A 13,785-nucleotide genomic window follows, 5' to 3' on the forward strand; every position below is an offset into this window, starting at 1 on the left:
CAACGCACACATCGTCACACACACACACACACACCAAGCGACGCAGGTTCCCCAGCTCCTGCAACACACACATCGTCACACACACATACACACACCAAGCGACGCAGGTTCCCCAGCTCCTGCAACACACACATCGTGTCACACACACACACACACACACACACCAAGCGACGCAGGTTCCCCAGCTCCTGCAACACACACATCGTCACACACACACCAAGCGACGCAGGTTCCCCAGCTCCTGCAACGCACACATCGTGTCACACATACACACACACACACACACACACACACAGCGACGCAGGATCCCCAGCTCCTGCAACACACACATCGTGTCACACATACACACACACACACAGCGACGCAGGATCCCCAGCTCCTGCAACACACACATCGTGTCACACACACACACACACACACACACACACACAGCGACGCAGGTTCCCCAGCTCCTGCAACGCACACATCGTCACACACACACACACACACACACCAAGCGTCGCAGGTTCCCCAGCTCCTGCAACGCACACATCGTCACACACACACACACACACAGCGACGCAGGTTCCCCAGCTCCTGCAACACACACATCGTCACACACACACAGCGACGCAGGTTCCCCAGCTCCTGCAACGCACACATCGTCACACACACACACACAGCGACGCAGGTTCCCCAGCTCCTGCAACACACACATCGTCACACACACACACATACACACACACCAAGCGTCGCAGGTTCCCCAGCTCCTGCAACGCACACATCGTCACACACACACACACACAGCGACGCAGGTTCCCCAGCTCCTGCAACACACACATCGTGTCACACACACACACACACTGTCGCAGGTTCCCCAGCTTCTGCAACACACACATCGTCACACACACAGACACACACCAAGCGACGCAGGTTCCCCAGCTCCTGCAACACACACATCGTCACACACACACACAGCGACGCAGGTTCCCCAGCTCCTGCAACACACACATCGTCACACACACACACAGCGACGCAGGATCCCCAGCTCCTGCAACACACACATCGTGTCACACACACACACACCCCAAGCGTCGCAGGTTCCCCAGCTCCTGCAACACACACATCGTCACACACACACACACACACCAAGCGTCGCAGGTTCCCCAGCTCCTGCAACACACACATCGTCACACACACACACACACACACCGTCGCAGGTTCCCCAGCTTCTGCAACACACACATCGTCACACACACACACAGTCGCAGGTTCCCCAGCTCCTGCAACACACACATCGTCACACACACCAAGCGTCGCAGGTTCCCCAGCTCCTGCAACACACACATCGTCACACACACACACACACACACACACAGTCGCAGGTTCCCCAGCTCCTGCAACACACACATCGTCACACACACACACACACCAAGCGTCGCAGGTTCCCCAGCTCCTGCAACACACACATCGCCACACACACATCGCCACACACACATCGCCACACACACATCGCCACACACACATCGCCACACACACATCGCCACACACACATCGCCACACACACATCGCCACACACACATCGCCACACACACATCGCCACACACACATCGCCACCCACACATCGCCACACACACATCGCCGCACACACATCGTCGCACACACATCGTCGCACACCGTGCAGGTACGCAACACATCACACACCCACCCACACAAAGAGTCACAGGTTCCCCAGCTCCTGTAACACACACACAGTCACACCCCGTGCAGGTACGCAACACATCACACACCAAGCGTCGCAGGTTCCCCAGCTCCTGCAACACACACATCGTCACACACACACACACACACACACACACACACACACACACACAGTCGCAGGTTCCCCAGCTCCTGCAACACACACATCGTCACACACACACACACCAAGCGTCGCAGGTTCCCCGGCTCCTGCAACACACACAGTCACACCCCGTGCAGGTACGCAACACATCACACACCAAGCGTCGCAAGTTCCCCAGCTCATGCAACACACACATCGTCACACACACACACACACACCCAAGCATTGCGGGTTCCCCAGCTCCTGCAACACACACATCGCCACACACACACACACACCCAAGCATTGCGGGTTCCCCAGCTCCTGCAACACACACATCGTCACACAACGTGCAGGTACGCAACACATCACACACCCACACCAAGCGTCGCAAGTTCCCCAGCTCCTGTAACACACACAGTCACACACCGTGCAGGTACGCAACACACCACACCCACAAAGCATCACAGATTCCCCAGCTCCTGCAACACACACATCGTCACACACCGTGCAGGTACGCAACACATCACACAATGCGTCGCAGGTTCCCCAGCTCCTGCAACACACGACACACCGTGGTACAGAAAAACAGACGGAGGGGCGCCGAGTGATAGAACGGTCACGTTCTGCATCCTTATTCTAGGGCAGATCCTCATTCTAGGGCAGATCCTCATTCTAGGGCAGATCCTCATTCTAGGGCAGATCCTCATTCTAGGGCAGATCCTCATTCTAGGGCAGATCCTCATTCTAGGGCACATCCTCATTCTAGGGCACATCCTCATTCTAGGGCACATCCTCATTCTAGGGCAGATCCTCATTCTAGGGCAGATCCTCATTCTAGGGCAGATCCTTATTCTAGGGCAGATCACACAGTTGGGGGAACAAGCGGTTCCTGACTCGGCTCTCAGGGATTGCTCCATTTCCCAGACTCACCTGGGGCAGCGCAGAAAGCTGGTTCCTGTCCAGCCACAGCTCACGGAGGTTGGGTAATGCGCCCAGGGTGTCCGGCTGCAGAGAGAGAGAGCGGAGTCAATACACGAGCACACCGTTTAACCGGCGCACAGACGCAGGCAGCACCGTGTAACCGGTGTTAAGACGCAGGCAGCACCGTGTAACCGCTGTGCACACAGGCAGCGCCCGGTAACCGCTACGCACACAGGCAGCGCCGGGTAACCGCTGCGCACACAGGCAGCGCCGTGTAACCGCTGCGCACACAGGCAGCGCCGTGTAACCGCTGTGCACACAGGCAGCGCCGGGTAACTGCTGCGCACACAGGCAGCGCCGGGTAACCGCTGCGCACACAGGCAGCGCCGGGTAACCGCTGCACACACAGGCAGCGCCGGGTAACCGCTGCACACACAGGCAGCGCCGGGTAACCGCTGCACACACAGGCAGCGCCGGGTAACCGCTGCACACACAGGCATCGCCGTGTAACCGGCACACACAGGCACCGCCGGGTAACCGCTGCACACACAGGCAGCGCCGGGTAACCGCTGCACACATAGGCAGCGCCGTGTAACCGGCACACACAGGCAGCGCCGTGTTACCGGCACACACAGGCAGCGCCGGGTAACTGCTGCACACACAGGCAGCGCCGTGTTACCGGCACACAGAGGCAGCGCCGTGTAACTGCTGCACACACAGGCAGCGCCGGGTAACCGCTGCACACACAGGCAGCGCCGTGTAACCGGCACACACAGGCAGCGCCGTGTAACTGCTGCACACACAGGCAGCGCCGTGTAACTGCTGCACACACAGGCAGCGCCGTGTAACCGCTGCACACACAGGCAGCGCCGGGTAACCGCTGCGCACACAGGCAGCGCCGTGTAACCGCTGCACACACAGGCAGCGCCGGGTAACCGCTGCACACACAGGCAGCGCCGGGTAACCGGCACACACAGGCAGCGCCGTGTAACCGCTGCACACACAGGCAGCGCCGGGTAACTGCTGCACACACAGGCAGCGCCGTGTTACCGGCACACACAGGCAGCGCCGGGTAACCGGCACACACAGGCAGCGCCGTGTAACCGCTGCACACACAGGCAGCGCCGGGTAACTGCTGCACACACAGGCAGCGCCGTGTAACTGCTGCGCACACAGGCAGCGCCGGGTAACCGCTGCGCACACAGGCAGCGCCGTGTAACTGCTGCACACACAGGCAGCGCCGTGTAATTGCTGCACACACAGGCAGCGCCGGGTAACCGCTGCACACACAGGCAGCGCCGGGTAACCGCTGCGCACACAGGCAGCGCCGTGTAACCGGCACACACAGGCAGCGCCATGTAACTGCTGCACACACAGGCAGCGCCGGGTAACCGGCACACACAGGCAGCGCCGTGTAACCAGCACACACAGGCAGCGCCGTGTAACCGGCACACACAGGCAGCGCCGTGTAACCGTCACACACAGGCAGCGCCGTGTAACCGGCACACACAGGCAGCGCCGTGTAACCGGCACACACAGGCAGCGCCGTGTAACCGTCACACACAGGCAGCGCCGTGTAACTGTCACACACAGGCAGCGCCGGGTAACCGCTGCACACACAGGCAGCGCCGTGTAACCGGCACTCACAGGCAGCGCCGTGTAACCGCTGCGCACACAGGCAGCGCCGGGTAACCGCTGCACACACAGGCAGCGCCGTGTAACTGTCACACACAGGCAGCGCCGTGTAACCGGCACACACAGGCAGCGCCGTGTAACCGCTGCACACACAGGCAGCGCCGTGTAACTGTCACACACAGGCAACGCCGTGTAACCAGCACACACAGGCAGCGCCGGCACACACAGGCAGCGCCGGCACACACAGGCAGCGCCGTGTAACCGGCACACACAGGCAGCGCCGTGTAACCGGCACACACAGGCAGCGCGTGTAACCAGCACACACAGGCAGCGCCGGGTAACCGCTGCACACACAGGCAGCGCCGTGTAACTGTCACACACAGGCAGCGCGTGTAACCAGCACACACAGGCAGCGCCGGCACACACAGGCAGCGCCGTGTAACCGGCACACACAGGCAGCGCCGGCACACACAGGCAGCGCCGTGTAACTGTCACACACAGGCAGCGCCGTGTAACCGGCACACACAGGCAGCGCCGGCACACACAGGCAGCGCCGTGTAACCGGCACACACAGGCAGCGCCGTGTAACCGGCACACACAGGCAGCGCCGTGTAACCGGCACACACAGGCAGCGCCGTGTAACCGCTGCACACACAGGCAGCGCCGTGTAACCGGCACACACAGGCAGCGCCGTGTAACCGCTGCACACACAGGCAGCGCCGTGTAACCGGTACTCACAGGCAGCGCCGTGTAACCGGCACACACAGGCAGCGCCGTGTAACTGGCACACACAGGCAGCGCCGTGTAACCGGCACACACAGGCAGCGCCGTGTAACCGCTGCACACACAGGCAGCGCCGGGTAACCGCTGCACACACAGGCAGCGCCGTGTAACCGCTGCACACACAGGCAGCGCCGTGTAACCGTCACACACAGGCAGCGCCGGGTAACCGCTGCACACACAGGCAGCGCCGTGTAACCGCTGCACACACAGGCAGCGCCGGGTAACCGCTGCGCACACAGGCAGCGCCGTGTAACCGCTGCGCACACAGGCAGCGCGGGTAACCGCTGCACACACAGGCAGCGCCGGGTAACTGCTGCACACACAGGCAGCGCCGTGTAACCGCTGCACACAAAGGCAGCGCCGTGTAACCGCTGCACACACAGGCAGCGCCGGGTAACCGCTGCGCACACAGGCAGCGCCGTGTAACCGCTGCGCACACAGGCAGCGCCGGGTAACCGCTGCGCACACAGGCAGCGCCGGGTAACCGCTGCGCACACAGGCAGCGCCGTGTAACCGCTGCACACACAGGCAGCGCCGTGTAACCGCTGCGCACACAGGCAGCGCCGTGTAACCGCTGCGCACACAGGCAGCGCCGTGTAACCGCTGCGCACACAGGCAGCGCCGGGTAACCGCTGCGCACACAGGCAGCGCCGGGTAACCGCTGCGCACACAGGCAGCGCCGGGTAACCGCTGCGCACACAGGCAGCGCCGGGTAACCGCTGCACACACAGGCAGCGCCGGGTAACCGCTGCACACACAGGCAGCGCCGGGTAACCGCTGCGCACACAGGCAGCGCCGGGTAACCGGCACACACAGGCAGCGCCGTGTAACCGCTGCACACACAGGCAGCGCCGTGTAACCGGCACACACAGGCAGCGCCGGGTAACCGGCACACACAGGCAGCGCCGGGTAACCGCTACGCACACAGGCAGCGCCGGGTAACCGCTACGCACACAGGCAGCGCCGGGTAACCGCTGCGCACACAGGCAGCGCCGGGTAACCGGCACACACAGGCAGCGCCGGGTAACCGCTACGCACACAGGCAGCGCCGGGTAACCGCTACGCACACAGGCAGCGCCGGGTAACCGCTGCACACACAGGCAGCGCCGTGTAACCGCTGCACACACAGGCAGCGCCGGGTAACCGCTGCACACACAGGCAGCGCCGGGTAACCGCTGCACACACAGGCAGCGCCGGGTAACCGCTGCACACACAGGCAGCGCCGGGTAACCGCTGCACACACAGGCAGCGCCGTGTAACCGCTGCACACACAGGCAGCGCCGGGTAACCGCTGCACACACAGGCAGCGCCGTGTAACCGCTGCACACACAGGCAGCGCCGGCACACACAGGCAGCGCCGTGTAACCGTCACACACAGGCAGCGCCGGGTAACCGCTGCACACACAGGCAGCGCCGGGTAACCGCTGCACACACAGGCAGCGCCGGGTAACCGCTGCACACAAAGGCAGCGCCGTGTAACCGCTGCACACACAGGCAGCGCCGTGTAACCGCTGCACACACAGGCAGCGCCGGGTAACCGCTGCACACACAGGCAGCGCCGTGTAACCGCTGCACACACAGGCAGCGCCGGGTAACCGCAGCACACACAGGCAGCGCCGTGTAACCGCTGCACACACAGGCAGCGCCGGGTAACCGCTGCGCACACAGGCAGCGCCGGGTAACCGCTGCGCACACAGGCAGCGCCGGGTAACCGCTGCGCACACAGGCAGCGCCGGGTAACCGCTGCGCACACAGGCAGCGCCGGGTAACCGCTGCGCACACAGGCAGCGCCGTGTAACCGCTGCGCACACAGGCAGCGCCGTGTAACCGCTGCGCACACAGGCAGCGCCGGGTAACCGCTGCACACACAGGCAGCGCCGGGTAACCGCTGCACACACAGGCAGCGCCGTGTAACCGCTGCGCACACAGGCAGCGCCGTGTAACCGCTGCGCACACAGGCAGCGCCGGGTAACCGCTGCGCACACAGGCAGCGCCGGGTAACCGCTGCGCACACAGGCAGCGCCGGGTAACCGCTGCGCACACAGGCAGCGCCGGGTAACCGCTGCGCACACAGGCAGCGCCGGGTAACCGGCACACACAGGCAGCGCCGGGTAACCGGCACACACAGGCAGCGCCGGGTAACCGCTACGCTCACAGGCAGCGCCGGGTAACCGCTACGCACACAGGCAGCGCCGGGTAACCGCTGCACACACAGGCAGCGCCGTGTAACCGCTGCACACACAGGCAGCGCCGGGTAACCGCTGCGCACACAGGCAGCGCCGGGTAACCGCTGCACACACAGGCAGCGCCGGGTAACCGCTGCACACACAGGCAGCGCCGGGTAACCGCTGCACACACAGGCAGCGCCGTGTAACCGCTGCACACACAGGCAGCGCCGGGTAACCGCTGCACACACAGGCAGCGCCGTGTAACCGCTGCACACACAGGCAGCGCCGGCACACACAGGCAGCGCCGTGTAACCGTCACACACAGGCAGCGCCGGGTAACCGCTGCACACACAGGCAGCGCCGGGTAACCGCTGCACACACAGGCAGCGCCGGGTAACCGCTGCACACAAAGGCAGCGCCGTGTAACCGCTGCACACACAGGCAGCGCCGTGTAACCGCTGCACACACAGGCAGCGCCGGGTAACCGCTGCACACACAGGCAGCGCCGTGTAACCGCTGCACACACAGGCAGCGCCGGGTAACCGCAGCACACACAGGCAGCGCCGTGTAACCGCTGCACACACAGGCAGCGCCGGGTAACCGCTGCGCACACAGGCAGCGCCGGGTAACCGCTGCGCACACAGGCAGCGCCGGGTAACCGCTGCGCACACAGGCAGCGCCGGGTAACCGCTGCGCACACAGGCAGCGCCGGGTAACCGCTGCGCACACAGGCAGCGCCGGGTAACCGCTGCGCACACAGGCAGCGCCAGGTAACCGCTGCGCACACAGGCAGCGCCGTGTAACCGCTGCGCACACAGGCAGCGCCGTGTAACCGCTGCGCACACAGGCAGCGCCGGGTAACCGCTGCGCACACAGGCAGCGCCGGGTAACCGCTGCGCACACAGGCAGCGCCGGGTAACCGCTGCGCACACAGGCAGCGCCGGGTAACCGCTGCGCACACAGGCAGCGCCGGGTAACCGCTGCGCACACAGGCAGCGCCGGGTAACCGCTGCGCACACAGGCAGCGCCGGGTAACCGCTGCGCACACAGGCAGCGCCGGGTAACCGCTGCGCACACAGGCAGCGCCGGGTAACCGCTGCGCACACAGGCAGCGCCGGGTAACCGCTGCGCACACAGGCAGCGCCGGGTAACCGCTGCGCACACAGGCAGCGCCGGGTAACCGCTGCGCACACATGCAGCGCCGGGTAACCGCTGCGCACACAGGCAGCGCCGGGTAACCGCTGCGCACACAGGCAGCGCCGGGTAACCGCTGCGCACACAGGCAGCGCCGGGTAACCGCTGCGCACACAGGCAGCGCCGGGTAACCGCTGCGCACACAGGCAGCGCCGGGTAACCGCTGCGCACACAGGCAGCGCCGGGTAACCGCTGCGCACACAGGCAGCGCCGGGTAACCGCTGCGCACACAGGCAGCGCCGGGTAACCGCTGCGCACACAGGCAGCGCCGGGTAACCGCTGCGCACACAGGCAGCGCCGGGTAACCGCTGCGCACACAGGCAGCGCCGGGTAACCGCTGCGCACACAGGCAGCGCCGGGTAACCGCTGCGCACACAGGCAGCGCCGGGTAACCGCTGCGCACACAGGCAGCGCCGTGTAACCGCTGCGCACACAGGCAGCGCCGGGTAACCGCTGCGCACACAGGCAGCGCCGGGTAACCGCTGCGCACACAGACAGCGCCGGGTAACCGCTGCGCACACAGGCAGCGCCGGGTAACCGCTGCGCACACAGACAGCGCCGGGTAACCGCTGCGCACACAGGCAGCGCCGGGTAACCGCTGCACACACAGGCAGCGCCGTGTAACCGCTGCGCACACAGGCAGCGCCGTGTAACCGGCACACACAGGCAGCGCCGTGTAACCGCTGCGCACACAGGCAGCGCCGTGTAACCGCTGCGCACACAGGCAGCGCCGTGTAACCGGCACACACAGGCAGCGCCGTGTAACCGCTGCGCACACAGGCAGCGCCGTGTAACCGCTGCACACACAGGCAGCGCCGGGTAACCGCTGCACACACAGGCAGCGCCGGGTAACCGCTGCACACACAGGCAGCGCCGTGTAACCGCTGCACACACCGGCAGCGCCGGGTAACCGCTGCACACACAGGCAGCGCCGTGTAACCGCTGCACACACAGGCAGCGCCGGGTAACCGCTGCGCACACAGGCAGCGCCGTGTAACCGCTGCGCACACAGGCAGCGCCGGGTAACCGCTGCACACACAGGCAGCGCCGGGTAACCGCTGCTCACACAGGCAGCGCCGGGTAACCGCTGCACACACAGGCAGCGCCGGGTAACCGCTGCACACACAGGCAGCGCCGGGTAACCGCTGCACACACAGGCAGCGCCGTGTAACCGCTGCGCACACAGGCAGCGCCGGGTAACCGCTGCACACACAGGCAGCGCCGGGTAACCGCTGCACACACAGGCAGCGCCGGGTAACCGCTGCGCACACAGGCAGCGCCGGGTAACCGCTGCGCACACAGACAGCGCCGGGTAACCGCTGCACACACAGGCAGCGCCGGGTAACCGCTGCACACACAGGCAGCGCCGGGTAACCGCTGCGCACACAGACAGCGCCGGGTAACCGCTGCACACACAGGCAGCGCCGGGTAACCGCTGCACACACAGGCAGCGCCGGGTAACCGCTGCACACACAGGCAGCGCCGGGTAACCGCTGCACACACAGGCAACGCCGGGTAACCGCTGCACACACAGGCAGCGCCGGGTAACCGCTGCACACACAGGCAACGCCGGGTAACCGCTGCACACACAGGCAGCGCCGGGTAACCGCTGCACACACAGGCAGCGCCGTGTAACCGCTGCGCACACAGACAGCGCCGGGTAACCGCTGCGCACACAGACAGCGCCGGGTAACCGCTGCGCACACAGGCAGCGCCGTGTAACCGCTGCGCACACAGGCAGCGCCGGGTAACCGCTGCACACACAGGCAGCGCCGGGTAACCGCTGCACACACAGGCAGCGCCGGGTAACCGCTGCGCACACAGGCAGCGCCGGGTAACCGCTGCACACACAGGCAGCGCCGGGTAACCGCTGCACACACAGGCAGCGCCGTGTAACCGCTGCACACACAGGCAGCGCCGGGTAACCTCTGCACACACAGGCAGCGCCGGGTAACCGGCACACACAGGCAGCGCCGGGTAACCGGCACACACAGGCAGCGCCGGGTAACCGCTGCACACACAGGCAGCGCCGGGTAACCGCTGCACACACAGGCAGCGCCGTGTAACCGCTGCACACACAGGCAGCGCCGGGTAACCGCTGCACACACAGGCAGCGCTGGGTAACCGCTGCGCACACAGGCAGCGCCGGGTAACCGGCACACACAGGCAGCGCCGGGTAACCGCTGCATACACAGGCAGCGCCGGGTAACCGTTGCGCACACAGGCAGCGCCGGGTAACCGTTGCACACACAGGCAGCGCCGGGTAACCGCTGCGCACACAGACAGCGCCGGGTAACCGCTGCACACACAGGCAGCGCCGGGTAACCGCTTCGCACACAGGCAGCGCCGGGTAACCGCTGCACACACAGGCAGCGCCGGGTAACCGCTGCACACACAGGCAGCGCCGGGTAACCGCTGCACACACAGGCAGCGCCGGGTAACTGCTGCACACACAGGCAGCGCCGTGTTACCGGCACACACAGGCAGCGCCGGGTAACCGCTGCACACACAGGCAGCGCCGGGTAACCGTTGCGCACACAGGCAGCGCCGGGTAACCGCTGCACACACAGGCAGCGCCGGGTAACCGCTGCACACACAGGCAGCGCCGGGTAACCGCTGCACACACAGGCAACGCCGGGTAACCGCTGCACACACAGGCAGCGCCGGGTAACCGCTGCACACACAGGCAACGCCGGGTAACCGCTGCACACACAGGCAGCGCCGGGTAACCGCTGCACACACAGGCAGCGCCGTGTAACCGCTGCGCACACAGACAGCGCCGGGTAACCGCTGCGCACACAGGCAGCGCCGGGTAACCGCTGCGCACACAGGCAGCGCCGTGTAACCGCTGCGCACACAGGCAGCGCCGGGTAACCGCTGCACACACAGGCAGCGCCGGGTAACCGCTGCACACACAGGCAGCGCCGGGTAACCGCTGCGCACACAGGCAGCGCCGGGTAACCGCTGCACACACAGGCAGCGCCGGGTAACCGCTGCACACACAGGCAGCGCCGTGTAACCGCTGCACACACAGGCAGCGCCGGGTAACCTCTGCACACAGGCAGCGCCGGGTAACCGCTGCACACACAGGCAGCGCCGGGTAACCGCTGCACACACAGGCAGCGCCGTGTAACCGCTGCACACACAGGCAGCGCCGGGTAACCTCTGCACACACAGGCAGCGCCGGGTAACCGGCACACACAGGCAGCGCCGGGTAACCGGCACACACAGGCAGCGCCGGGTAACCGCTGCACACACAGGCAGCGCCGGGTAACCGCTGCACACACAGGCAGCGCCGTGTAACCGCTGCACACACAGGCAGCGCCGGGTAACCGCTGCACACACAGGCAGCGCTGGGTAACCGCTGCGCACACAGGCAGCGCCGGGTAACCGGCACACACAGGCAGCGCCGGGTAACCGCTGCATACACAGGCAGCGCCGGGTAACCGTTGCGCACACAGGCAGCGCCGGGTAACCGTTGCACACACAGGCAGCGCCGGGTAACCGCTGCGCACACAGACAGCGCCGGGTAACCGCTGCACACACAGGCAGCGCCGGGTAACCGCTTCGCACACAGGCAGCGCCGGGTAACCGCTGCACACACAGGCAGCGCCGGGTAACCGCTGCACACACAGGCAGCGCCGGGTAACCGCTGCACACACAGGCAGCGCCGGGTAACTGCTGCACACACAGGCAGCGCCGTGTTACCGGCACACACAGGCAGCGCCGGGTAACCGCTGCACACACAGGCAGCGCCGGGTAACCGTTGCGCACACAGGCAGCGCCGGGTAACCGCTGCACACACAGGCAGCGCCGGGTAACCGCTGCACACACAGGCAGCGCCGGGTAACCGCTGCACACACAGGCAACGCCGGGTAACCGCTGCACACACAGGCAGCGCCGGGTAACCGCTGCACACACAGGCAACGCCGGGTAACCGCTGCACACACAGGCAGCGCCGGGTAACCGCTGCACACACAGGCAGCGCCGTGTAACCGCTGCGCACACAGACAGCGCCGGGTAACCGCTGCGCACACAGGCAGCGCCGGGTAACCGCTGCGCACACAGGCAGCGCCGTGTAACCGCTGCGCACACAGGCAGCGCCGGGTAACCGCTGCACACACAGGCAGCGCCGGGTAACCGCTGCACACACAGGCAGCGCCGGGTAACCGCTGCGCACACAGGCAGCGCCGGGTAACCGCTGCACACACAGGCAGCGCCGGGTAACCGCTGCACACACAGGCAGCGCCGTGTAACCGCTGCACACACAGGCAGCGCCGGGTAACCTCTGCACACAGGCAGCGCCGGGTAACCGGCACACACAGGCAGCGCCGGGTAACCGGCACACACAGGCAGCGCCGGGTAACCGCTGCACACACAGGCAGCGCCGGGTAACCGCTGCACACACAGGCAGCGCCGTGTAACCGCTGCACACACAGGCAGCGCCGGGTAACCGCTGCACACACAGGCAGCGCCGGGTAACCGCTGCGCACACAGGCAGCGCCGGGTAACCGGCACACACAGGCAGCGCCGGGTAACCGCTGCATACACAGGCAGCGCCGGGTAACCGTTGCGCACACAGGCAGCGCCGGGTAACCGTTGCACACACAGGCAGCGCCGGGTAACCGCTGCGCACACAGACAGCGCCGGGTAACCGCTGCACACACAGGCAGCGCCGGGTAACCGCTTCGCACACAGGCAGCGCCGGGTAACCGCTGCACACACAGGCAGCGCCGGGTAACCGCTGCACACACAGGCAGCGCCGGGTAACCGCTGCACACACAGGCAGCGCCGGGTAACCGCTGCACACACAGGCAGCGCCGGGTAACCGCTGCACACACAGGCAGCGCCGGGTAACCGCTGCACACACAGGCAGCGCCGGGTAACTGCTGCACACACAGGCAGCGCCGTGTTACCGGCACACACAGGCAGCGCCGGGTAACCGCTGCACACACAGGCAGCGCCGGGTAACCGTTGCGCACACAGGCAGCGCCGGGTAACCGTTGCACACACAGGCAGCGCCGGGTAACCGCTGCACACACAGGCAGCGCCGTGTAACCGCTGCGCACACAGGCAGCGCCGGGTAACCGCTGCACACACAGGCAGCGCCGGGTAACCGCTGCACACACAGGCAGCGCCGGGTAACCGCTGCACACACAGGCAGCGCCGGGTAACCGCTGCACACACAGGCAGCGCCGTGTAACCGCTGCGCACACAGGCAGCGCCGGGTAACCGCTGCACACACAGGCAGCGCCGGGTAACCGCTTCGCACACAGGCAG

At 66.0% G+C, this 13,785-nt stretch overlaps 1 protein-coding gene across 1 annotated transcript in view; it reads right to left on the minus strand.

The window, feature by feature from the left end:
- Positions 1 to 13,785, minus strand: part of LOC142475003 (protein scribble homolog) — a 102,727-nt gene that overhangs the window by 20,397 nt on the left and 68,545 nt on the right. The window contains exon 7 of the mRNA XM_075581101.1: positions 2,735 to 2,809. Within this exon, the coding sequence (XP_075437216.1) occupies positions 2,735 to 2,809 (75 nt within the window). The remainder of the gene's footprint in view (positions 1 to 2,734; positions 2,810 to 13,785) is intronic.

This window comes from Ascaphus truei, chromosome 2 (assembly GCF_040206685.1).
Source record: "Ascaphus truei isolate aAscTru1 chromosome 2, aAscTru1.hap1, whole genome shotgun sequence".
Taxonomy (NCBI): Eukaryota; Metazoa; Chordata; class Amphibia; order Anura; family Ascaphidae; genus Ascaphus; species Ascaphus truei.